The sequence below is a fragment of the Schistocerca serialis genome, chromosome 9 (assembly GCF_023864345.2).
Source record: "Schistocerca serialis cubense isolate TAMUIC-IGC-003099 chromosome 9, iqSchSeri2.2, whole genome shotgun sequence".
Classification (NCBI taxonomy): domain Eukaryota; kingdom Metazoa; phylum Arthropoda; class Insecta; order Orthoptera; family Acrididae; genus Schistocerca; species Schistocerca serialis.
The window spans coordinates 472,844,772-472,871,956 of NC_064646.1; the positions used below are offsets into that span (position 1 = coordinate 472,844,772).

Consider the following 27,185-nt stretch of genomic DNA (forward strand, 5'->3'; position numbering starts at 1 on the left):
ATCAAAGGCGTCGTGGATAAGTGGTCGCGGTGTTGTACTGCCAAGCGGGCGAGCCGTGTACAGACCTCCCTTCTGCCTTCTCATTTGTTTTGTTTTTTTAAACTCTCCCTTCGCTGTTCGCTGTATTCAAATTTGTGCCTGTCTCGTCGTGGAACGTCCATTTGCAACAGTAAGGTGTAAGGAAGACACCTATAATGACAGCAGATTCTGCACAGCTAAGCCGGCAGAAGTGGCCGCGCGGTTCTGGCGCTGCAGTCTGGAACCGGGCGACCGCTACGGTCGCAGGTTCGAATCCTGCCTCGGGCATGGATGTGTGTGATGTCCTTAGGTTAGTTAGGTTTAACTATTTCTAAGTTCTAGGGGACTGATGACCTCAGAAGTTGAGTCGCATAGTGCTCAGAGCCATATGAACCATTTTTGCACAGCTACTCTGATAGCTGCCGAAAGGTGGGTTTCGAACGGGAACCGCAAACGTTTGATGACAAGGTGACAAGTCAACCGAATCATTCAGCGGTAAACACGTCTGGTGTGTCATACACTGCCTTAGTGACAGTAGGTATGTCACATGGTGAGAGATATGCCTCCTTGCCCGATTTGCGTCTTCGTACGTGATCCACTCCCAAGGAAGTGACGAAAACATAGTAGTTTGTCACACAAGCTGCAACGAATGAACGCAACAGTTTCACAATCACACAGTTCAAAAAATGGCTCTGAGCACTATGGGACTTAACATCTGAGGTCATCAGTCCCCTAGAACTTAGAACTACTTAAACCTAACTAACCTAACGACATCACACACATCCGTGCCCGAGGCAGGATTCGAACCTGCGACCGTAGCAGTCGCGCGGTTCCGGACTACAGCGCCTAGAAGCGCATGGCCACCACGGCTGGCTATTTCAGTGGCCACAAGGACGGTTCATAGCCTTGCGAAAAAAATGAAGCAAATGGCATTAGGCTCGTCCCGTTTACAGTCCAAGGCCTTGGCCACTTAACGATATTGCACTTGTTACGCTTGGCCCGTTTACTTTTTCCATTTACTTTTTTTTCACAGTTCCTTCCCGTTTTCATGCTTGACCTGTGTTCAATTTCTGACGGGCTATCAGCTGCGCCATTTTATCACTAAATCTGAGGAGTCGCGCGATGGGGAGTTCCCTTGTAAGCAGTTGAGGGACTGACGACGTAAAATAAATAAATAAATAAAAAAGCCGGATCCTAAATGAGCCAACTGAAGACGTTAAGTACTGTGGTGTTCAGAATCAAGCTAGCGCTCCGCGACTGCTGTGCTTTTTTGGGAAACAACGAGAGAACGTAGCTATGCCCTCGGCCGTCCTGGCAAGTTAATTCACTTTGCGCCGCTCTTACGACTGCAACGAAACACAGGTCTCTGCAAGAAGACGGTGCGCGACTGCAGTGTTAAACGTTGCAGAAAATGTTTTTGCACTTCTATTCGGAGTCGCGCGGCGGCAATTCTGTTTGTTGCGGCTGGCGGCAGCCGTCGCCTGTGAGAGCAGGCCGCGTGTGTCCTTGCTGTGGTTACTCAGCTGCACCCGCAGGGCTGTGTGCCGTTTGGCGGAGTGCGACGCGCACGTGGCCGCGATCCGCTCTGCCGCCTTCGCTTCTTCTGTATGTGGACCCGCAAATAAGAACTCTAAAGCTCGCCACTAATCGCAGCGAATGAGTCGGTAAAACACGTTAAGTGCCAAACGAGGATACGGATCAGGGGTCTGGGCACACAGGCTCACGAGGGTCATGCCTGCCATGGCCGTAAGGAGGGTGCAGAGAAATATGCTCCTGCGTTCAGTAGGAGCATATAGAACAACTCCTGGGGGGCGCTTCTAGTGCTAATGGGGATCTGTCCACTAGATATCAAGATTAGAGAGCAGGCTGCCTGGTACTGGGTGAAGGAGAGGAAGCAAAAAATAATGGAAATAAGGGGGGTTAACGTTGGGGACAAGATTGCAATAAAAGGGAGAGGGTTAGAACTATGGCAGGATCAATATAATAATGAGGAAACGGGGCGCAGAACCTATGACCTGCTGCCAGACATAGAGGAACGCTTAAAGCTCGCTTACCTGAAGCCTACGAGAAAACTGCTGCACTTCTTTACTGGACATGGACGCTACCTGACATACCTGTGTCGGTTTGGGAAGCGGGCTACACCGACGTGTGACTGTGGCGCTCTGCAAGGCACTCCAGAACATGTGGTGTGTGAGTGACCCCTCTTCGATGACGTTGCAAATGAACTAAGACAACAACTTCCAAACAACGACACGCGCTGCCTGCTTAGGCAAGAGGACACGTTCAATGTCCTAAATAAGCTTTTCAGATGCGATATCCTAAAAGGTCCTTAGGGAATTTCTGAAGAACAACCAGTAAAAATCACACCGACAGACTCCGTGCACCTTCCCTGTTCCGCCGGGGCCTGGACTTGGCCAGCCGCTTCACGGCTGGGATCCGCCGTGCCTCGGAATAGGGGGGGGGGGGGGGGGGGGGGGAGGGTGGGTGTGCATCACCACCGATCTAGACACGCACCGATTGGGACGTTAGATATGAGAATTAGTAAAGCGCTGCAGCGAAGCGAAGTCATCGGCCAGCCCGGTGCCAGGGCACGCCCACTGGGGTTAGCTCGGTTTATAGATTACTGGCACACATGCAACACTGCAGGTAGTATAGGCTAGTAGGATAAAGTAGATGTATCTTAATAACAGATATTAGAGAAAGATATACAATAACCAATACTTAGACATAGGTAGTAACTGAACAATAGAAGACTAGAGATCCCTGTAGTGGTAATTACAAGTTTTACCTGTAGTGTAGAAACAATAGCTGTAGAAATGTAAGAAATGAAATCAGGACCCACTAATGTATTTAGGTAGTGGGTTAACATGTATAATTACAATAATTGAATAAAGAAGTTTTTTTAAAAAAGTCCAAAACGAGAATTTGTGTCAGGGGCAGGAACCACCACCTTGGCCGGCCCAACTCCTCATTCCAATTTTCGGTGTGTGGCGGATGGTGCTTCTGTGCCAGTATCTGACTCCCGCATTCCTTTTGCATTCCAGAATGGCGGGTGGGAAGCATGTCTGTCGGTAAACCTCCAGCTTATCTCTAATTTCTGTGATTACCGTATCTCGCTGTAATCATTTCGCGTGAAGCACGTTTGAGCGAATAATACATCGACCGTTTCTTCCCGGAACGTACGCTCTCGGAATTTCAAACAATGGGAAGTGCGGAAGGGAATAACAATAATAATTAACAACCCTGTGATCCATAACGCCTCTCTTGTACCGTATGCTGGTGCAGTTTATCAACTCCGCAACGCTCAAGCGCCGAGTAGGTAATATTCGTTTGGCCCTTTCTACCTCTGTTATTAATCCAAATTGGTGAGGGTTCCAGACTGATAAACATTTTCACACGATCGTTCCATCCTGATTTCCGAATATGCAAAGTCGAAAAGAAATGCAACGCTGCACATAAAATATCGATATATTGATATTTTCCGAGAATATATTCACATATATCGGCAATATACTCGTCCTTTCCCCGATATATCGATAATAGACAGGCAATGTCGAGTCCTGATAGTTTTATTTTATATCTTTTTCACAATTTTCTGAAAATATTTGAACTTGTTCTTTTGAAACTGCTGTAGGACATAATTCTACTTACACTGTTTAAAGGAGTCTCAACACTTTTTGAGCTTTCATAACGCCCAATCTTCATATCTGACAGTGTCAAGTGCCGGCCCGAGTGGTGGAGCGGTTCTAGGCGCTACAGTTTGGAACCGCGCGACCGCTACTGTCGCAGGTTCGAATCCTGCGTCGGGCATGGGTGTGTGTGATGTCCTTAGGTTAGTTAGGTTTAAGTAGTTCTAAGTTCTAGGGTATTGGCGACCCCAGAAGTTAAGTCCCATAGTGCTCAGAGGCATTTTTGACAGTGTCAAGCAAGTACGGTATATGTGGCACAAAAGAACAACTCCGATTGCACTCGGGGCTGGCGGTGTGAATGAAATAACACGATTTTTGTGTTAAGAAACAGCACTCCAGATGCGTAAAAAAACTATTTGTAATGCACCTAGTGTGCTCTTTTTCGCTTCGACATTTTTGAAAAACTTCCCCCAAGGAAGTGTTACAGGCCCTCTAGTGTTCCCGATCTATATTAACGACATAGGAGACAATCTGAGTAGCCGTATTAGATTGTTTTCAGATGATGGTGTCATTCACCCTCGTGTAAAGTCATCAGATGATCAAAACGAATTGCAAAATGATTTAGATATGTGTATGGTGCGAAAATTGGCAATTGACCCCGAATAAAGAAACGTGCGAAGTTATTCACATGAGTACTAAAAGAAATCTGCTAAATTTCGATTACGCGATAAGTCACACAAATCTGAAGGCTTTAAATTCAACTAAATAATTAGGGATTATAATTACAAATAACCTAAATCGGAACGATCACATAGATAATATTGTGGGTACAGCAAACCAAAGACGGCGATTCATTGGCAGAACACTTAGAAGGTGCAACAGGTCTACCAAAGAGACTGCTTACACCACGCTTGTCCGCCCTATTTTGGAGTACTGCTGTGCGGTGTGGCATCCGCATCAGGTGGGACTGACGTATGACATCGAAAAAGTACAAAGAAGGGCAGCTCGTTTTGTATTATCACGAAATGGGGGAGATAGTGTCACAGACATGATACGTGAATTGGAGTGGCACTCATTAAATCGAAGGGATCTTCTTATGAAATTTCAATCACCAGTTTTCTCCTCGGATTGCGAAAACATTCTGTTGGCACCGACTTACATAAAGAGAAATGATCATCACGATAAAAGAAGAGAAATCAGGGCTCGCACGGAAAAATTTAAGTGCTCGTTTGTCCCGCGTGCCGTTCGAGAGTGGAACGGTAGAGAGACAGCATGAAGGTGGTTCATTGAACCCTCTGCCAGGCACTTTATTGTGAATAGCAGAGTAATCACGTAGATGTAGATGTTGCTGAAAATGTTGAACAAAAATCTAAATGACAAAATTGGTCGTTGCGGTGGACGGAGACGTGAGGACAAATGCCGACGCAATCGGCGCTCTGCGCTGCCAACAGTAACTGCAACATTTAGAACCACCGCGCAATACTGACACTAAACAACTGCTGGGTCGCCGGCGTTTGCAGAAATGAAGAAATAGGGAAGTCGACATGGAGTGTTGGTTAACTGGTTGCTGGAGGAGACCAAACAGTGAGGTCATCGGTTCCATAGGATTACGCAATGACAGGAAAGGAAGTCGCCCGTGCCCTTTCAAAGGAACCGTCCCGGCATTTGCCTGAAGCGATTTAGGGAAATACGGGAAACCTAAATGAGGGTGGCCGGACGCGGAGTTGAACCGTCTTCCTCCCGAATGCGAGTCCAGTGTGCTAACCACTGCGCCACCTCCCCGGTCATGAAGTGTTCCGGACAACTCAGATATGTGACGAAACCGAACGATGGACACATCAGACGTCATTTATTGCGCCATTTACACGTAATTAACATTGTTAGCAAAGTGGTTATTGCCAAGCGTGAACGTGCACAGTTTTCCTTTCAATTCTTACTTCAAGGGGGACAGGCAGGCTGCCAGCTTCCTGATTTATAGAATTTCTAATAAGTAAATCAATACTTAAATATACAGCTTTACAAACGGCAGTATATTTACAATGTGCAGCCGATAATTTTTATAGACCGGTACGTCGATATTTCTCCGCTTGTACATCGATAACTTACCGATATATCGGTAAGCGTTATCGATGAGTTAAATATCGATATATCGGACTTCCCATGTTTTTAAAAATATCAACAGTCTTGCGGTACAAGACGGGCCCGTACTGCGATCCTGTGGTAACTTCATATGAAACTCTACCGACAACACTGCCTGCTCGAAATCGGTTTAGAGCCTGTGCCGATGTACAGTGTCAAAGTTTTTAACACCAACACTTGATAATGCAGTCGAACCAAGAACCGTACCAGATGTACGTCTCTGCTGGTATTTTCAATAGTACGATACACCTTTGTGGAATGTCTTCTCCGACGGAGAGCCAGTGCTTCCCGGTGCTCTTAATTTGCCACTATTTTGGCCAAGTTCCATGCATGCTACGTTAGTTAAGTCCTTCTCGAGAACTCTCTTCCCTAACCACAAAGAAAAAGTATATAGCGCCATTCAAAAAACAACAACATAATCGGAATCTAAACCGACCTGACTGGATATCAATTCGATTCTGCCCAATGTATGCGAAAGAAATTGCCTCTCTTCTAGCAGCAGTGGGCCGAAGGTCTGTAGACGACCGAAAGGTTGCTAATGATTCGTAAAAAAAGAAATAAATAAATAAATAAAATAAAACACACACACATACCATTGCCGTTTTCAAGAAGGGTCGTCGACCAGACACAGACATATCTCTGGCGTCTGTTGTAGAATTTTGGAACATTTTTTTACGCTCCCATATTATGACACTTCTGGAGGCGGTAAATCCGCGCTGTAGGAGTCAACACGTGTCTGATTGTGTGAAACCCAACTCGCTCTGTTCGGCCACGAGACCCAGAAAGCAGCAGACGCCGTGTTCATTGACTTCTGCAGCGCTCTCCGTAGAGTTCCGCACTGCCGCCTAGTCGACAAACTAGGAGCGTACTGAATATACAATCAGCTCTATGACCGGACTGCATAGTCTGTAGCAAAGAGAACAAAGCATATCATTCGGAATGCAGGGAAGTCTGCAGACGTGTGAGTAACTTAGAGCGTGCCCCCAGAGGAGTGTTATAGGACCACTACTTTCCATAATATGTATACATAATTACCTAGTACATAACATCGGAAGTTCGACGAAGCTGTTCACAGGTGACGCTGTTTTATACACAGAAGTCGCAACGCTAGAAAACGATAGCGAAATGCAGGAGGGATTGCAGAGAATAGACGCTTGGCTCAGTGTGTGGCAAGTGATCCTCGATGTAAAAAAAACGTAAAGTATTCTGAAGACATTCCCAGAAGACCGTTTATTGTGTCATTACGTAATTGCAGAACAATCACTGGAAGCAGTTACTTCCATAAAATATCGAAGAGCATGTATACGGAGTGATTTAAAGCGGAACTACCACAAAAATTAATCGCGAATATTGCGGATGCCAGACTGAAGAACAAAAGCTTAACGAACCGAATATGAGCGTAAGGACACCAACGAGAAAAGCGTTCACTGATTTTGAAAGTAAAATTTTGTCAACCGATCTGACTAAAAACACTAAGAGGTTTTGGTGTTACGTAGAATCATTAAGCTGTCCGAAAGGGAAGATGAGAGAAGGCCGTAAATAGTGAATTCAGGCTACCGAAACTGTTCCATCGCGGAAGGTCGTAACACAGTCCCTCCTTTCAACCATCGTACAAACGTAGAAATGACATATTGAGACAGCCAATCACGCAATAGAAAAGTAACTATAACCTCTTAGTAGTAGAAAGGAGTCAGTACCAGATGAGATACCTGTAAGATTCTGCAGAGATTATGCGGAAGAACTTGCACGCCTTCGAGCAGCAGTTCATAGTAGGTCACTGGTGCAGCGAAGGGTACCTACTAGGGACCGCGAAAAAGGGCAGATCACTGCCGTTTTCAAGAAGGATCGCAGGGCAGATGCATATAATTATAGGTCTATATCGTTGACTTCGTGGGACATGTTTTATGCTCAACAATTCTGATGTTTTTGGAGAACGAAATTCTCCTCCGTAAAAAAAAAAAAAAATCAACATGCACTCCGCAAACATAGATCGTCCCGAACTCAACTAGCTCTGTTCCTCCACGAGATCCATAGCGCTGTACTCATGGACAACGGCGCCCAGGTTGATTGCGTGTTCCTTGACTTCAGGAAGACATTTGACACCTTCCCACACTGCCGGTTAATGAAAATAAAAGAAAATAAACGAGCTTATCGAATATCGGACCGAATTTGCGACTGGATTCAAAACTTATTTCCAGGTAGAACTGAACACGTCGTCCTTAATGGAACAACATCTACAGATATGAAGCTACGCCAGGAAGTGCGACAGTAAAGTTACTGTTTACAATGTATACAGGGTGTTACAAAAAGGTAGGCCAAACTTGCAGGAAACATTCCTCACACACAAAGAAAGAAAATACGTTAAGTGGAAATGTGTCCGGGAACGCTTACTTTCCATGTTAGAGCTCATTTTATTACTTCTCTTCAAATCACATTAATCACGGAATGGAAACACACAGCAACAGAACGTACCAGCGAGACTTCAAACACTTATTTACAGGAAATTTTCAAGATGTCCTCCGTTAGCGAGGATACATGCATCCACCCTCCGTCGCATGGAATCCCTGATGCGCTGATGCTGCCCTGGAGAATGGCGTATTGTATCACAGCCGTCCACAATACGAGCACGAAGAATCTCTACATTTGGTACCGGGGTTGCGCAGATAAGAGCTTTCAAATGCCCCCATAAATGAAAGTCAAGAGGGTTGAGGTCAGGAGAGCGTGGAGGCCATGGAATTGGTTCGCCTCTACCAATCCATCGGTCACCGAATCTGTTGTTGAGAAGCGTACGAACACTTCGACTGAAATGTGCAGGAGCTCCATCGTGCGTGAACCACATGTTGTGTCGTACTTGTAAAGGCACATGTTCTAGCAACACAGGTAGAGTATCCCGTACGAAATCATGATAACGTGCTACATTGAGCGTAGGTGGAAGAACATGGGGCCCAGTCAAGACATTACCAACAATGCCTTCCCAACCGTTAACAGAAAATGTGTGTTGATGACGTGATTGCACAATTGCGTGCGGATTCTCGTCAGCCCACTCATGTTGATTGTGAAAATTTACAATTTGATCACGTTGGAATGAAGCCTCATCCGTAAAGAGAACATTTGCACTGAAATGAGGATTGACACATTGTTGGATGAACCATTCGCAGAAGTGTACCCGTGGAGGCCAATCAGCTGCTGATAGTGCCTGCACACGCTGTACATGGTACGGAAACAACTGGTTCTCCCGTAGCACTCTCCATACAGTGACGTGGATAACGTTACCTTGTACTGCAGCAAATTCTCTGACGCTGACATTAGGGTTATCGTCAACTGCACGAAGAATTGCCTCGTCCATTGCAGGTGTCCTCGTCGTTCTAGGTCTTCCCCAGTCGCGAGTCATAGGCTGGAATGTTCTGTGCTCCCAAGACGCCGATCAATTGCTTCGAACGTCTTCCTGTCGGGACACCTTCGTTCTGGAAATCTGTCTAGATACAAACGTACCGCGCCACGGCTATTGCCCCGTGCTAATCCATACATCAAATGGGCATCTGCCAACTCCGCATTTGTAAACATTGCACTGACTGCAAAACCACGTTCGTGATGAACACTAACCTGTTGATGCTACGTACTGATGTCCTTGATGCTAGTACTGTAGAGCAATGAGTCGCATGTCAACACAAGCACCGAAGTCAACTTTACCTTCCTTCAATTGGGCCAACTGGCGGTGAATCGAGGAAGTACAGTACACACTGACGAAACGAAAATGAGCTCTAACATGGAAATTAAGCGTTTCCGGACACATGTCCACATAACATCTTTTCTTTATTTGTGTGTGAGGAATGTTTCCTGAAAGTTTGGCCGTACCTTTTTGTAACACCCTGTATAAAGAATTTGGCAGAAAGCGTCCGATGCTCTAAAGAGACGCAGACTGTTCACAGATCATATGGTAGTCTATAAAAAGTAACAAGGCAGAAGGCGGTATCGTTTTGCAAAATTATCTACAAAAGACTTATGAATGATGTCTCTGGTAGTTGGCCCTGAAAGTAAATAATTGTAAAACATTGCGCGTACGTAGGAACAGAAAAATATTATGACACAATTACACTATTCATGGACAAATTGTTGGCAACGGTATATACCGAGAAATATGTGAGAGTAACTATCGAGACGTCGCTAAGTGGAGTGACCACATAAAGCAAGTACTAGAAAAAGGAGACACTAGACAGGTTCGTAGCAAGAATCTTCAGGAAGTATAACCATCCACGAAAGAAGCCGCTTACAAGGAGGTTCTCGGACCGATTCTTGAGTACCGTTCGTGAATCTGGGGCGCTTATCAGCAGCGCAGATAGATAGAGAGAGAGAGAGAGAGAGAGAGAGAGAGAGAGAGAAGATCAAACGGACAGCGGCGCTTTCCATCACGGGGTCGCTTAGTCGACGCGAGAGCGTTACAGGGGAGACGCTCAACAAACACCAGTGCCAGACGTTACAAGAGAGGCGTTGTGCATCACGCCGATGTTTACTGTTGAAATTTCGAGACACCGCTTACCAAGAAGAGTCGCGAGACATATTACTCCCGCATACGTCTCGCGAAATGGCAACAACGAAAATTTCGAGAAATTATAGCTAATACACAGTCTTGCCGACAATCATTCTTCCCACGAGTCATACGGGAATGGAACAGTGTAGATGGGGCATCAGTTAGTGGTACCAGAAGTAACTCCGCCACACACCGTCGGGTGCCTTATGGAGTACTGGTGGAGAAGTACAGGGTGTCCGAAAAGTCTTTCCCTGATTACATAAATTAATAACTCAGGCTAGAAGTAACATACAAAAATGAAACTTGTATCTAATTGTTTACAAACTATCAAAGTTTTTTTCACTCATCAGTAAACTTCCACATGAGCACCGTTGGTAGCACATCCAAAGCTGAATGTTTGGTGCGCGCTACTGCACGATCGTAAAAAAAGAAAAAATAAATAAATAAAATAAAACACACACACATATCATTGCCGTTTTCAAGAAGGGTCGTCGACCAACCACAGACATATCTCTGGCGTCTGTTGTAGAATTTTGGGACATTTTTTTACGCTCCCATATTATGACACTTCTGGAGGCGGTAAATCCGCGCTGTAGGAGTCAACACGTGTCTGATCGTGTGAAACCCAGCTCGCTCTGTTCGGCCACGAGCCATTCTTCTTCGCTGAGGCTACCATCACATCTGCAGTGTGACATGTTGCAACATGTTGCAACGGTATGCTGTTCCTCAGCTGGTTCAGTATCACCCCGATGTCTTGTTTCAGCAAGACGGTGCACCGCCTCATTGGGGTTTGGACGTCCGTGCCTATATCGATATGACCTTTCCTGGGCGATGGATTGGTCGTGATGGGCCAACGGTTTGGCCTCCACGCTCTCCTTGCATAACCCCACTAGACTTCTTTTTATGGGGTTATTTCAAGGACGAGGTCTACCGAACACGTGAACCAGATCTTGAATCCCTGCGGCAACGGATAACCACAGTCGTTGAATCGATCCCTCCAGTGATGTTGGCTAATTTGTGGACGGAAATTTAATATCGCCTAGATCTCCTACGTGTTACCAAGGGTGCTCATGTGAACGTTTACTGAGGTGTGGAACAAACTTTCATAGTTTGAAAACAATTAGACACCCGTTTCATATTTGTATCTTACTTCTAGCTTGAGTTATCAATTTATGTAATCAGGGAAAGACTTTTCGGACACCCTGTACATTCATTGCAAGAACCTACAGGAAAAGTAGCTTACAAAACATTCCTTTGGGCAATAGTTGAATATTCCTCGTGTCTGGGATCCGCGCGAGATGGAATTGATAGAGGAAGTAGAGAAGTTCCAGAGGTGAGCAGCACGTTCCGTCAGAGGCTCATTTAATAAGCGCCGAAGCTTCACGGAGGTGCTCCTGCAACTCCACTGGTACTCGCAGCCACAGAGCTTTCTACATCGCAGTTTGGTCTACTGTTCAAATTCCAAGCGTGTGCGTTCCTAGGAGAGTCCGTCAATATATTGCTTCCTCCTACGTGTATCTTGCGAAAATACCTTGAAAACATATTACACAGAGATTCGAGCCCACACGCAGGCTCACCAGCAATCGTTCTTCCCACTAACCACACGCGACTGTGACAGGAGAACGAGGCTGTGACAGTGGTACGCACCGCCACACACCGTAAGGTGGCTTGCGTTGTATACATGTTGATGTACGTGTAATTGCGGTTATGAATTCGGTAGCTATAAAAGTTAAGAACTACTAATTCACCACACACTCTGCTCTAAGTTAGCGAGAACCACATCTTGATATACACTACTGGCCATTAAAATTGCTACACCACGAAGATGACGTGCTACAGACGCGAAATTTAACCGACAGGAAGAAGATGCTGTGATACGCAAATGATTAGCTTTTCAGAGCATTCACACAAGGTTGGCGCCGGTGGCGACACCTACAACGTGCTGACAGGAGGAACGTTTCCAACCGATTTCTCATACACAAACAGCAGTCGACCAGCGTTGCCTGGTGAAACGTTGTTCTGATGCCTCGTGTAAGGAGGAGAAATGCGTACCATCACGTTTCCGACTTTGATAAAGGTCGGATTGTAGCCTATCGCGATTGCGGTTTATCGCATCGCGACACTGTTGCTCGCGTTGGTCGAAACCCAATGACTGTTAGCAGCATATGGAATCGGTGGGTTCAGGAGGGTAATATGGAACGCCGTGCTGGATCCCAACGGCCTCGTCTCACTAGCAGTCGAGATGACAGGCACCTTATCCGCATCGCTTTAACGGATCGTACAGCCACGCCTCGATCCCTGAGTCAACAGATGGGGACGTTTGCAAGACAACAACCATCTGCACGAACAGTTCGACGAAGTTTGCAGCAGCATGGACTATCAGCTCGGAGACAATGGCTGCGGTTACCCTTGACGCTGCATCACAGACAGGAGCGCCTGCGATGGTGTACTCAACGACGAACCTGGGTGCACGAATGGCAAAACGTCATTTTTTCGGATGAATCGAGGTTATGTTTGCAGCATCATGATGGTCGCATCCGTGTTTGGCGACATCGCGGTGAACGCACATTGGAAGCGTGTATTCGTCATCGCCATACTGGCGTATCTCCCGGCGTGATGGCATGAATTGCCATTGGTTACACGTCTCTGTCACCTCTTGTTCGCACTGACGGCACTTTGAACAGTGGACGTTACATTTCAGATGTGTTACCACCCGTGGCTCTACCCTTCATTCGATCCCTGCGAAACCCTACATTTCAGCAAGATAATGCACGACCGCATGTTGCGGGTCCTGTACGGGCCTTTCTGGATACAGAAAATGTTCGACTGCTGCCCTGGCCAGCACATTCTCCAAATCTCTCACCAATTGAAAATATCTGGTCAATTGTGGCAGAGCAACTGCCTCGTCACAATACGCCAGTCACTACTCTTGATCAACTACGGTATCATGTTGAAGCTGCATGGGCAGCTGCACCTGTACATGCCATCCAAGCTCTGTTTGACTCAATGCCCAGGCGTATCAAGGCCGTTATTACGGCCATAGGTGGTTGTTCTGGGTACTGATTTCTCAGGATCTATGCACCCAAATTGCGTGAAAATGTAACCACATGTCAGTTGTAGTATAATATATTTGTCCAATGAATACCCGTTTATCATCTGCATTTCTTCTTGCTGTAGCAACTTTAATGGCCAGTAGTGTATTTACTCTTTCGGCATACGCCTGAGGTGGTTTGTCTTACGTTAGCTATTTCAACTACACTGCTGCCCAGAATTAAAGTAACAAACTACTATTTTCCCGCCCTGTGTCTAATTCACGACATATTCATACGAACTGTCAACAGATGTCCGTACGATCGTGTCCTGCATGGAAGATGGCATTCTGGTCAACGGAAAACCACGCCAACGATAACGACAGGACACCTATCAAACGGGACAGTGTTTGCCGCGTAGTCCCACATCCACAGTCGCTGTGTACACAGTCACAGACGGTGCAGCATGGCACAGGGAAGACGCCTACCAGGTTCTCTGCAGTGGATTGCCATAGGAAGAATGGAGGCAGGACAGTCGCAAATGTATGTCGTTCGATGGCTTAACGTGAATCGTTCCGGTTTTTTTTTCTCCGATGTTGAGCCAGTTTATAGACATTTAAATTGTATTCCGATGACCAGGGCGGAGCCGACCACGTGTAACATCAGAAAGACAGACCCGTTATTTGGCTGTAAGGGCACGACGGTACCGCCTTGGTACTGCACAGCAACTGGCTAGAGCTCGCAGCATCCACTGGACGTGTTATATCGAGGCAAACTGTGTACAGAAGGCTTCGGCAAAGTGGTCTTGTCGGAGACCTGCTGTCTGTATACCTCTGACGCGTCTTCACAGAACGGAACGTCTAGAACCGAGCCGTCAACATGCCACCTCGACGGTCAAATAGTGGACCAACGTTCTTTTCTCAGACGAGTACCGATTTAGTCTGGAGAGTGATTCTCGACGGATTCGCATCTTGAGGGAACGTGGAAGACATTTTCGAGACCCAACCATTGTGGAAAGAGGTGATACCTAATGGTGTGGACAGGGATTATGTTGACCACTCTAACACGTTTTCTTGAAATTGTGCGGTTAAATCCGCAAGGCCTAACTGCTGTAAGCTATCGCGACGAGATTTTGGGACCTCGCGTGCGATTGTCGCGAGGTGCTGTGGGCCAGGACTTCGTACGGCTGGACGATAATACGCGACCTGGTAGAGCACGGGTGGTTGTTTTCTTGGAAACAAAAGATGCTACTCGCACGGCGTGACCTGTTTCGCCCTCTCCTTTTGAATCCCATAGAGTACTTCTGGGATGCACTAGGGACACAGGTTGCGTCACGCCAGCATCCACCAGTCACTATCCAAGACTTGCGAGTAGTGGTGCAGGAATGATGCGCGTTATTTCCACAATGAGGTTGATGACATTCACAGCGTGTCGCGTCGTTTGTCAGGCCTGTATTGCCGCCAGAGGTGGTCACACCCCATACTGAGCGCATTAACTTGTCGTCAGAAAGTGAGTGTAAATCCGTTAAGTTGGAGAAAACCGAAGAACACATTTGTCTACCGTTATGCTTGTTGCAGCTGTTTACTTTCTGCGTTCTTTATATTGTTTCTACTTCACCATCAGCTGATTACTATCTTTTGTGGCAAGGTAGACTGAACCTTGCAAAATTTCGTTTTTTTTTTTATATTTTGGACACCTGTGTAGTATGTAACACAACATTGAAGACAGCGAACTAGCCTGATTCTGGGAAGATGGAGGAGTGAATCGCCAGAGGCTATGGAAATGGAACAACTCGCCATCCATCTGGTGATTTTGGGACAGGGAAAGAAACCTGCGTGTGGCTCACATAACTGGCGATTTGAACACAGGTCATGCCGATACGAATCCCGCGTCTTAGCCAATGCGACACTTCGCTACGATCACCTTGGATGACCAGGAAGCTGTCACACACAGTATTTCTGTTTCGCAAGACGCGAGTGTAGCAGATCCTGTGTAGAAAAAAGAGGACAATACCTGAGTCTCTGCCGGCAGCAGCAGTTTCCGAGGCCATGTCTCAGCGATCACAAGATGTTTACTGGCGCGAACGGCTGGAGTTCTTAAGCTCGTTACCACACAAACTTTTGTGTCACTTGGCTGACCATCTTCGAAATAAGAAACGGGCCGTGACAACCCAAAAAACCGCCCAACTGGCCGGCGCACGCTGGGTTTCTCTGTACTGTTGGCCTCCGTTCAAGGTGCACCAATTTAACGGTGCCCAAACAAAGCCGCCAGACAAGAACGTGTCGATCTGTGTAACCTGATTCACTGCGGGCAGTCATCGGGTGATCCGGAAGGAGAACAAATGGATCGCGTTGGCCGTGCACGGCACATTATTGATAATGGCGTTACGCCTACATTCACGGTCTATCGTTATTGTCATCATGCGCAATACGTGCTTGGACGTGCAGATGATTAACATTCCAGCTCTACCACACCAAGTGGGTAGCAGTAATGGCATTTACATTCTGCATGTGAGGAAAGACTGCACAGGCATTTGTCAGTCAAAAACCGCATTCGAATTTTGGTTATTTGTAAAAAGATAGCGTTATGCCTCTTGCAAGAAGAGTAAAGGTGATATTGCTGTTAGCGTTAAACGGTACCCCGCGACTATCATTGGAATTGGAAATCGTTGGGTTCAGGATGGTCATACTCAACGCCTTGTAGGATCTCGACGTCAGCTCGCGACTAGCGCCCGAGAGGACACGCAGAACGTTGGAGAAAAATATGGATACACCGCTAGATGCTAGCCAAGCCGGCCACTGGTGCTATTGCACTTGATCACAAACGGCACCTGTGCTAGATCCTCAAAACGTTACAAATGTCAGTCTGTCAGAACAGTTGTGCGTGTAGTTGTGAGTGCATCATGTCGGACCTAACTGAATTCCAGCTTCGGCAAATAGTTGGTACTGGCACAATAGGTGGGTGGTTGGGGAGAGACTGGCGCCACCACACTCAAGTCACTACGATTGGTGAACTGTGTCACAAATCTCCAGGTCCCCTTGTCTGTCATCCCAGCTCAGTTCTCTGTGCCCTGTTGGGTTAGAACCAATGTTGCTGACTGCACTTTACAGTTCGGGGAAGTTCGTACGGCTCTCTTGTTGGCTGGGAATATTTAAAGAGAGACAAGAAAGACGATCTTCACGCCACATACTATGGAAAGCATAATTACTGTAAGAAGCAGAATTACTGTAACTGCCTGAGGTGTTCATCCTGCGTAAGGACCGTACCGGGAACAGGGATATTAGAGCTCCTAAAGAGGCATACCGACGACCTCTTTCCTCTCGCTGTATTTCCAAGTGGAACAAAAAGGGAACGAGTAGCAATTACACCGCCATCCACAGTTCGATCGCTCTCCTAATATGCATGTAGAACCAGATTCTGTGTTTAATATCTTCCTTTAAGACTGTGCTGATAATGTAGTTAAGTGTCAGATACTGAAATTTCTCTTACGAAGAAGTTATCGGACTATGCCAATAATTATTAACTTATCCCTTTTTCTACCTCTTATGACTAAAAGAAGAGAACCTTACTGAACCTGTTTAAGTCTGAAACTGTTATCTGAATCTCTGTAGCCTCTGATAATGCCTCCACCATTAGCCGACGATACGTTAAGGACAGAAACATGCATTCGACCACGGCCTCATGCCAAAGAAAAATCACGAAGAATGAAAAAACTATTGCAATTATCGGAACATCGTTAATAATGTTAGTTCTTGACTAAGTTTGGTTCGTTGTGGCAGAGGTACACTACACCCAAGTTACCGTTGTTTCTAGTTTGAGACGTGGCAAGGACCGAAAATAGCCGACGATGTTCTGGAATATTCTCACTGACACTCACATTTCCATCCTGAGATCAGCTTTGCCAGGAGATTAGACAATCTAGGTCCAGTGGTTTCAAACACTGTTTCGCTTGCGAGAATTACCTATGGACAGCGAGCAGCAAGGTTAATACCAAAATGAACACGCTGAAGACGGGGGGTTTTCCCCTGCACGGGCTATAAAAGTCGCTGTCACCCGCCATGTCCTGAAAGAAAGCCATGAATCACGACCGCCAACTTCCCTCTCTGACGTCAGACTGGTTAACGTCGCCGCTGTTGACGCCCGATACATTCGTCTGGTCACAATTTGTAACCATTCATCTGATACCGTAAAACCATTATTCGTGTGCGCGATAATTTATTAATCCTCTTACGAAATAATGGGCGACAATTATTGAACTATATGAAATAAAATCGTCATAGCTTCTGCAAAGTTTGCGTTAGAACGTTCAAACTGCACGCTTGGCCGCGGGGCCATGATAGGAATCAGTATGTGCACGCGCCTAGTTGTCGTCAACCATTTACACGTGAAAATGCCACGGTGCAGCGTGCATGAGTGTATAGCGCTTGTGAAGGCCCACTATGCGAACAATAACATCGCAACTGCTGCTCAAAGAAAGTTTGCGACCGAGTTCCAGCTGAAGACAAATGGTCTAACAATCAAGAATTTGATTCGCAAGTTTGAGAGAGCGGGTAGTATTCTTCCCGACAGAGCTGGCCATGTCGGCCGTCCCAAATGCTGAAAACCCCTGAAAATATCGAGAACACACGTGATGTGTTTCAAACCAGCCCCAGGATTGGAACAGTCGAGCTGAGCAAGAAGTGGGAATCAACAGGGGGACACTGTGACAGGCTGTTGTTGAAGACCTGCAACTTGTCCCATACACAATTCAAACCCCTCAGCCATTAAGCCTCTGGAGTATGAAACAGTGATTGTGTTTCGCCGCCGGCCGGTGTGGCCGTGCGGTTCTAGGCGCTTCCGTCTGGAACAGCGTGACCGCTACGTTCGCTGGTTCGCATCCTCCCTCAGGCATGGATGTGACTGATGTCCTTAGGTTAGTTAGGTTTAAGTAGTTCTAAGGTCTGGTTTTGTGAGATGATTTTTTCCCTTTATCCGAAATAACCCTAATTTCGGCAAGATGTGGTTCATGCAAGACGGAGCTCGACCCCATCGAAGCAGGAGAGTGTTTTATGTCCTGGAGGAGCACTTGGGGATCGCAGTCTGGCTCCGCGGCATCCAGATGGTTGGTTCAAATGGCTCTGAGCACTATGGGACTTAACATATGAGGTCATCAGTTCCCTAGAACTTAGAACTACTTAAACCTAACTAACCTAAGGACATCACACACATCCATGCCCGAGGCAGGATTCGAACCTGCGACCGTAGCAGTCGCGCGGTTCCGGACTGAGCGCCTAGAACCGCTAGACCACAGCGGCCGGCGCATCCAGATGCCACAGGCATGGGCCTCGATTGGACGCCATATTCTCCGGATCTGAACACATGCGACTTTTTTGTGGGGCTTCCGATACTTCAGCGTATTATGCAGAATTTCGCTATTCGTCTGCGCGTATCAAACGTCATAACCTAAATCCGAGTATCTATAGTGACGTTTACATGTTGAATGAAGCGTCTGTACGTCGTAGTTTGTACCTGATTTACGTTTTCTTCATATAGTTCAATAACTGTCACCGTGTACATGCCCTAGTGCGGCGTTGGGAAGCGCACACAGACTATAAATGGTTGATATCTCTCTACAGTTTTTACATGTCATGCGAGAGGACAAGAAGGATACTTGTAACTTCATGGAGGTACTGAAGTGTCAATCTCCCTTTCACATTCGTCCTCGTATTCGAAGACATCTCTGTTTCGGAAGCGAAGACATACTAACAGCTTACAAAAACTATTTACATGCACGCCTGTCCTCACATGGAGCAGTTCCCACCCTCTTCGGCACGTCACCTTATTCTACCCTGGACACAGATTAGTTAGTCTTCAGACTGTGCTATTGGTGAGAAGACAAACTATTTGATGCAAGACGAACATCTTTGCTCTTCACGCACAGCGTCGTAAAGAGGAACAACCTAAAGCTATTGCCTCCCATCTACCACGAACGTCTCAACCTTCACTCGCGTGCTGTTACTTCTGATATCTTCTCAATCTTTCATAGAACTCCTCGTTACTTCTTATTTTACATCCATCTGATTGTGTTGCATCCACTATTTTTCTAATAACGCCTCTTTCAAGTGTTTCTATTCTGTCAGCTTATACTTCGTCGTTAAACATCCACAAGCATATCAACATTCTCGTCTTCGGTCTGTCGTAGTGTTCCACTTTTCTTTTTTTAGATCTGCATTTCGTCTCGTAGGTGTCTGTCAAACAATATGCTCTTTCCATTTTGTTACTCCTTATAGCTACTGCAAATTTTTCTATTCTGTTCAGCTACATTGTTACGCCACGAACTTGAAATTTACTAACACGCTCTACTTTATCTGTTTGCCTATGTATTTTGGTGCATTTTTTACGCTTCTCACGAATTTATTTTCTCGCGTAAAATTTTGAGACCAATTCTGTTCGGTATTTTGTTCAGAAAACTTATTGGAGTAACTCTGACAAATTTTCTGAAAGTATTATAAAGTTTACGAAAAGGCCAGGCAGTTTACCTTCACTCCATTTGTTTTCCTTCCCTGAGGTATTCAGTCAATGTTGCGGCTCTTTTTAATTCAAAATTCCAGATCCTTAAATTTTTTTTCTTCAACGCAGATAAGAGTAAAGGTGAGAAGCCAATTTTTATTTGAAACGAATGACATAATTCTCCCATAAATTTAAAGTTAGATGTGTCCAATAAAATGCTTTCTTGATTTCTCTAAATGATTTTTTGTAATACTTTGTTGAGAGTTTTAATGGGCAGTTCTAATGGATAAATTAGTAATAGTAAACTTACAGCTTGCTCTTAGAAGAAAATAGTGCACAGGAATGTACACTGCCTGAACGATTCCGCGGTCGGCAGTATATATTGGGTACTTTAACAAATAACAGGAAAAACTTATGTTTTTCTGTACAACGTGTTTCAAAAAGTAGAGTTAAGGTAACGTAAAAGAAATCAATGCCGGCGATGATTTGCACTTTTGAGAGAGACGTCACTGAGATTGTTTCGTCACCGCAGTGGCTGTTAGCAAGATTCGTCGGCCAGATGGGAATGTTTACAGCGCGGGACGTGACCATGGCCTTGAATCCTGTGCTCATATCAGTACACTAACAGATTCGTAAGCTGTGTGCGGTCGGTTGCGCTTAAGTCCATTTAACCCTAGATTATTAAACCCTTGTAAAATTTAAGACTGCAGTTGGTACCAATTCGCGGTTCCCGCCAATGTGACACTGTCAGTGTAGGGTGTAAAACGGGACATTTTACACTTATTTTGTATGTGAGGTATCAATGGAAAAATGTTCAAATGTGTATGAAATCTTATGAGACTTAACTGCTAAGGTTATCAGTCCCTAAGCTTAACCTAAATTGTCCTAAGGACACACACACACACACACACACACACACACACACACACACACACACACACACACACACACACACACGCCCGAGGGAGGACTCGAACCTCCGCCGGGACCAGCCTCACAGTCCATGACTGCGGCGCCATAGACCGCTCAGCTAATCCCGTGCGGCTATCATTGGCGATCTTGTAATTGCAGTTAATTAATTAGTGCGTGAACTATGAAGTGTGACTTGCCTTGAATAAAATAAGGACCAGTAAAATTTACGATGGTTTGGTAACAATGTAACATTCAAATACTGTGGTGTCTGTTCTTTCGGGCATGTCCGAAAGAACAGACGCCACATGTATGATTAAAGCGAGGATGGCCAATGATCAATGTCGATGCACACCAGCCTCAAACTCTGGAGGGAATCGGCGAAACGCCGCGAGTAATCAGGATAATTGGCAGGGGGCACTACATCACTAGTGTGTGTGGTATAAGCTGAGAATGTGGGTCTGACGGGAGGCGTGTTAGGGTAGTCCGCGTAGTTTCCACGACGGATGTGTCCGGATGGAATGCTGGTCCTGCACAAATTTTCAACTTTCCTCACTGATTTAAATGAATGTTCACTAGGAGTCAACGTTTGTAATTCTTTTATGTCTTAATGTAACATTTTCCAGCCTTTAGTGTTCCAGGGTTAAAAAGGAAACTATTGTCTCATACGTCGCCATTTAATCTTAGCAACCCGCGTCGGATGCATGAGGACGATCCGTTTTGCATGCCATACGCACATAGCTACACAGTTCGACGATTTCTGAAAAAAAAAAACCGAAACCTGAAGTCTTCTGTTATAACTAAGACTGAATGTTTTCCTTTGTTTTATCACGCACACCGAGGCATTGATTGAGTTGACCTGTTATGAAGGAGAAAATTTGGTTGACTAGCTTTACGTTCTCACATTCATAAAAAATAATTGAGAACCGTCGGTGGGAAAAATGTTAATGAAAAACAAAAAAATATTAGATGATTATTTCCCTAAAGTGAGTTCAACGAAAATTATAAGAAATACTGAGTAATTTAGCGAGTAACACGAAAGTAATGCATTGAGCTATCGAACGGCGTGTATCTTTTGTCAATACAATAGTAGTTGCTTTCTAATGGCTGTGAGCACTATGGACTTAACATCTGAGGTCATCCGTCCCCTAGAATTTAGAACTACTTAAACCTAACTAACCTAAGGACATCACACACATCCATGCCCGAGGCAGGATTCTAACCTGCGACCGTAGCGGTCGGGCGCTTCCAGACTGAAGCGCCTAGAACCGCTCGGCTCTGCTTTCTAATAAAAACCTGTTTGTGTTAGGTTATTCGTGTTTTTCGGCTTTCTACGTAGTCCCACGTCGGATAATCGTCAACTTGCAGTACTTAGAAACAGAAATACTAAAAAGTAATGTGAAGTGGAGCACAGTAGAGTCGTGTAGGACATTGCTGCCTACCTACAGGGCGGTTACAGCTGCCTAGTGGGTAAGGGTGTCCTGGCCCAGCGCACGTTTGTCCACTTTCCTTGCGGATTTGTGGAAGTCGTGTCGTATGTGTATTTTCGGAGTATAGTCGAGGGTAATGTATTCGTATCTAATGCGGGGTTATGTCTGCGTTGTACGGTGAACATAATAGGATGCAGAGGGTGAAACACATGTCGGCACACAGCTCACTCATCCCGAAACGCACGAATAGCGCCGCCACAAACGGATCACCATCAATCGAATTCGGTTAATTTTTTTTTTTAAGAGATGTTATTTTTCCGTCCTGGAAACACTTTCAAACATATCACATTATACCTCAAACTGGTGAACAACCTGATATGACTGCTTTTCTCTATTGTCAAAATACCTCGCTTGGCAAAAGTGTTTTCAAAAGTTTAGTATTGCTAAATGTTCAAATGTGTGTGAATTACTGAGGGACCAAACTACCGAGGTCATCGGTCCCTAGACTTACACACTACTTTAATTTATGCTAAAAACAACACACACTCCCATGCCCGAGGGAGGATTCGAACCTCCGGCGGGAGGGGCCGCGCAGTCCGTGACATGGCGCCTCAAACCGAGAGACCACTACTCGCGGCTTTAGTACAGCATTGCCTTTGCTACGTACAAGCTTACAAGCTTCCGCAAACGGCAGATTTGTCCAGTATCGCCAAGAATTAACTTTAGAAGTTCAGAAGTTTACAGTCGCAAAACTCTCAAAATTTCAAAAGTAACCTATGCGATCGATATCCGTCAGTAATCCCCCCCCCCCCCCGCCCCAATCACCATCACGTGTTAAATAGTCGATGTTAAGCCTGTAAAACTCTTATGGCTGAATACGTCGAACCCTAATTATAATGCTTTTATTAGCTTCGGATTATTCACCCATAACGTAATGTTTATGACGAGTTGCAGAATCATATTACTCCGTGGGTACATTCCTTGATATATGTGGATATTGTTTGCAAAATGTGCTGGGAATAGACTTAGTAGTAAAGAAGCAGATGCTAAAAATTTACTGCACCAACAGCGAAAATATAGTACATGATAAAATTTTTACCTTTCATTATTTCGTGGAGGAGTGTGAGGAAGAAAAAGTTTCGAAAAGGGTTGGAATTATGGGTTAGGTTAGTGTTGTTTAACGTCCCGTCGACAACGAGGTCATTAGAGACGGAGCGCAAGCTCGGGTTAGGGAAGGATGGGGAAGGAAATCGGCCGTGCCCTTTCAAAGGAACCATCCCGGCATTTGCCTGAAGCGATTTAGGGAAATCACGAAAAACCTAAATCAGGATGGCTGGAGACGGGATTGATCCGTCGTCCTCCCGAATGCGAGTCCGTTGGAATTATGAATCAAGTTCTTTGGAATTCAGTAAGTGCCCTCACTTTCAAATACAATATGCGTAATTTGCATGCAATCAGTTACACTGCCCTAACACACAAACAACGGGTGTTTCTGCTGGAGCGTGCAGAAATTTAACAGCACACAACAATGCTCCACTGAACAATTTGAAGCAGGGAACCTGGCGGTCGGAGAAGCCAATTTAAGGAGGTATAGACGTAAACTTGACTGCCGCTTCGTCTAGCATTAGTTTTCCAGCTTATTTACAACTAACATGCGTCCGAGTTTACACGTACTGTTCTGTTTGTTTACATGGACACTATTTCCTGCAAGGAAACATGGACGACGAACCTGATTACTAGGAAGTCATGACGCAGGTTCTGTTAACTTTACTTATTCGTTAAGTTGCTCTGTTGTATCGTATTTACACTCTACGTGAGCTGATGTGGGTACCCCATGACGGTATACCGCCTCACTTCACTGTAGACGTCCGCAACCATCTCGGTGCTGTATTTCCTGATCGCTGGATTGGAAGGGCAGGTCCTATTCCACGGCCTGCGAGGTCAGCAGGCCAGAATCCCCTTGATTATTTCCTATGGCGATATCTAAAGTGACTTTGTATGGGACCCCAGTGGGTACGGAGATGGAATTACTCGCCAGAGTAGTAGTTGCATGTGACGTGATTCGAAATACAACTGGGATGCATGTCAGGGTGTGTCAGAATATTGTTCGTCGATGTCATGCTCACAATGAGGTCGATGGCCGTCAGTTTCACCACATCTTGTAAACATTGTACGAGGCGTGTTTTTTAAGTACGTACGGTTTTGAAATTAAAAAAAGAAGCGTGCTAAGATATCTCAATAATTTTATTTTTACATGAAAGCCTGTACCTTAATCTACTTTTCTACATCATTTCCGTCAATAATGAGGCACTTGTCATAACGTTTTACCAGTTTTTGAATACCCTCCTCATAGAAGTCTTCCGCTTGACTTGTTAACCACTACATCACCACTGTTTTGACTTCGTCATCGTCTTGAAGACGCTGACCGCCCAGGATTTCTTCAAGTGCAGAAACAGATGGTAGCCACTGGGCGCGATATCGGGGCTGTACGGAGGATGATCTAGAGTTTCCCATCGAAAAGATGTGATGAGATCTTTGGTCTGATTCGCCACATGCGGACGGGCATTGTCTTGCAGCAAAACGATGCCCTTGCTCACCTTCCACGGACTGTTGCTTTGATTCTGGTGTGACGTAAGCCACCCATGTTTCATCTCCCGTAACAATTTGGCTCAAGGAAAGTAAATGCACTGTCTAAATGTTTGGTCTTGTGCGCATCCATCAACATTTTCGGTACCCAACGAGTGTACAATTTTCGGCAGTTAAAGTGCTCGGTCACAATGCCATACAAAACACTACGAGAAACATTAGGAAAGTCATCCCGCAAGGAGGAAATCGTAAAGCGTCTGTTTTCTCTCACCTTATTGTCCACTTCCTGCACCAAACTTTCATTAATGACCCACGGACGTCCACTCCGTTGTTCATCATACACATTTGTGCTGCTATCTTTAAATGCTCTCATCCACTTTCTTACACTTCCATCACTCATAATGTTTTCTCTGTAAACTGCACAGATCTCAGGGTGAATATCAATCGCTTTTAGGCCTTTAGCACTAAGAAATCTCATAACAGCCCGTACTTCACAGTCGGCGGGACTCACGATTATCGGAGGCATCTTAAACACTCAGTACACAACGTAAACAAGGAAGAATCAGACTGTAATGTCGTCAATGCGTAGATTAAGGTAGAGGCTTTCATGTAAAAATAAAATTATTGAGATATCTTAGCATGTCTTTTTTTAATTTCAAAACGGTACTTACTTAGAAAAACACGCCTCGTACGTTGACTGCGTCAATGATGGTATTTGCAGCTAACTGCAAGTAATGTAAATAAAAAAGTACACAGTAATGTGATTTTATTCCCATTATCTCCTTAAGGTGGCTTCTCCGACCGCAGGATCCTCACCTCAAATTGTTCAGTGGAGCATCCTCTGTCCTGTTAAGACTTTGCACGTTCTCACAGAAACAACCTGTACAGTTTCTTACTTTAGTACTTGAGTTATAGTGCTAAACTTCCAGGATAAGATTTATACCTTTTACTAACTATATAATGAGTTTTTATGGCTCTGAGCAGGCTTTTCTAGGTTCCATATTCTTTCAAGAGACCCCATTTTATAACAGTCTAATCTTTAAATAAACAGATAAATGTTCTTAGTAAAAATATTGAATATGGTTGTATTTATTTGTAATTACTTCGACCACCACCTGGTGTCTCTACAGTTTTCAGCTAAGAAAAACGCTCAAGAAATGGTTCAAATGGCTGTGAGCACTATCGGACTTGACATCGGAGGTCATCAGTCCCCTAGACTTAGAACTACTTAAATCTAACTAACCTAAGGACATCACACACATTCATGCCCGAGGCAGGATTCGAACCTGCGACCGTAGCGGTCACGCGGTTCCAGACTGTAGCGCCTAGAACCGCTCGGCCACACCGGCCGGCAGTAGGTTTTTAAATGCAGTCAATAATTAATATGAAACACTGAAAATAAACATTTTGTCGCCCATGTACTCTGTCAGACAGGTATCCTGCAACAGGGATGTGAGTATGTTTTGGAGGTAGAGTCTCCAAGCATGTGAAAAACATGTTCTTAATTTTAAACAGGACAAGGTTACGTTCTTTCCTTGAAACAGGTGAAATTTTCGTGTGGAAAAAAGTTTACTATTTGATGACATGCATGCATAGTGCTTTGCGCATCGGAAGTGGCAGCACACAGTGGCGATACAGACGCCATTCGTGTCTTGCTGGCCGGAGCAGTCTATTCCGCCCGCTGCCCAACACCTACCAGTTTCAGCCGCACTGTACGGCGGCTAAGGTCAGAGAATGGACGCTCTCAGCCACTGGCAGCAGCGAGTCTAAATAACGGCAGTTGCAGCAGCAATAAAAACCCCTGGAACAGCAAGTGTACTCGCAGCGCGCCCTTTCAGCGAGCGTGGACACCACAAAGCAAAGCGCAGCCTCACCGCGAACGGAGACGGGCGTCCATCTGCGCTGGCTGCGGCCACGCCGATCGCGAGCACGTTGTGGCAGGCACGGCGCGCTCGCAACGAAAACAGCTGAGGAAACAAGCGACAGGCGCCGCGTGAAAGTTCTGCACGGCAAGTGGGGCGCGCCAACTCGCGACCGTGGCGCGCAGACCGCGAATGTTGCGGGCCGGCGGCAGCGCTCCCCGACACACGTGCACTTGGCGCCACATAACTTGGCCGCCCTCAGAATCTCCAAGTCCGGTCATCTTCACGGTCTGGCAACACTGTAGGGTGCGGAAGTGGCCGGAGGAAGTGTTGTCTTCCGCTCGAGCTGTTCTACTGCTGTATCAGCTTCTCTAGTGGTAATCGTCGCGCAATGCACAGGCAAAGTCGCGAGTTCGATTCCATGTTTTTTTAACCGCATATCGGCTGACTGCTGAAAGTATCAATCTGACGCATCCTCAGAGATACTTTGCTTTTCACTTTCTAACCTACCGCTAATAGCAAAATCTTCCGCGATGGATCGCGTGGCTGCGTCAGTATCAGAACAG

General features: G+C 45.6%; 1 protein-coding gene across 2 annotated transcripts in view; it reads right to left on the reverse strand.

The window, feature by feature from the left end:
- Nucleotides 1–27,185, reverse strand: part of LOC126418812 (copper-transporting ATPase 1) — a 515,583-nt gene that overhangs the window by 403,940 nt on the left and 84,458 nt on the right. Inside the window, exon 1 of one of the 2 annotated variants that reach the window (XM_050085755.1) lies at nt 26,632–26,669. The exons of the other annotated variant lie outside the window; for it this stretch is intronic. Within the exon in view, the coding sequence (XP_049941712.1) occupies nt 26,632–26,654 (23 nt within the window). The 5' untranslated portion in view covers nt 26,655–26,669. Of the gene's footprint in view, nt 1–26,631; nt 26,670–27,185 lie in introns of those variants that run through there. 2 annotated transcript variants of the gene reach the window in all.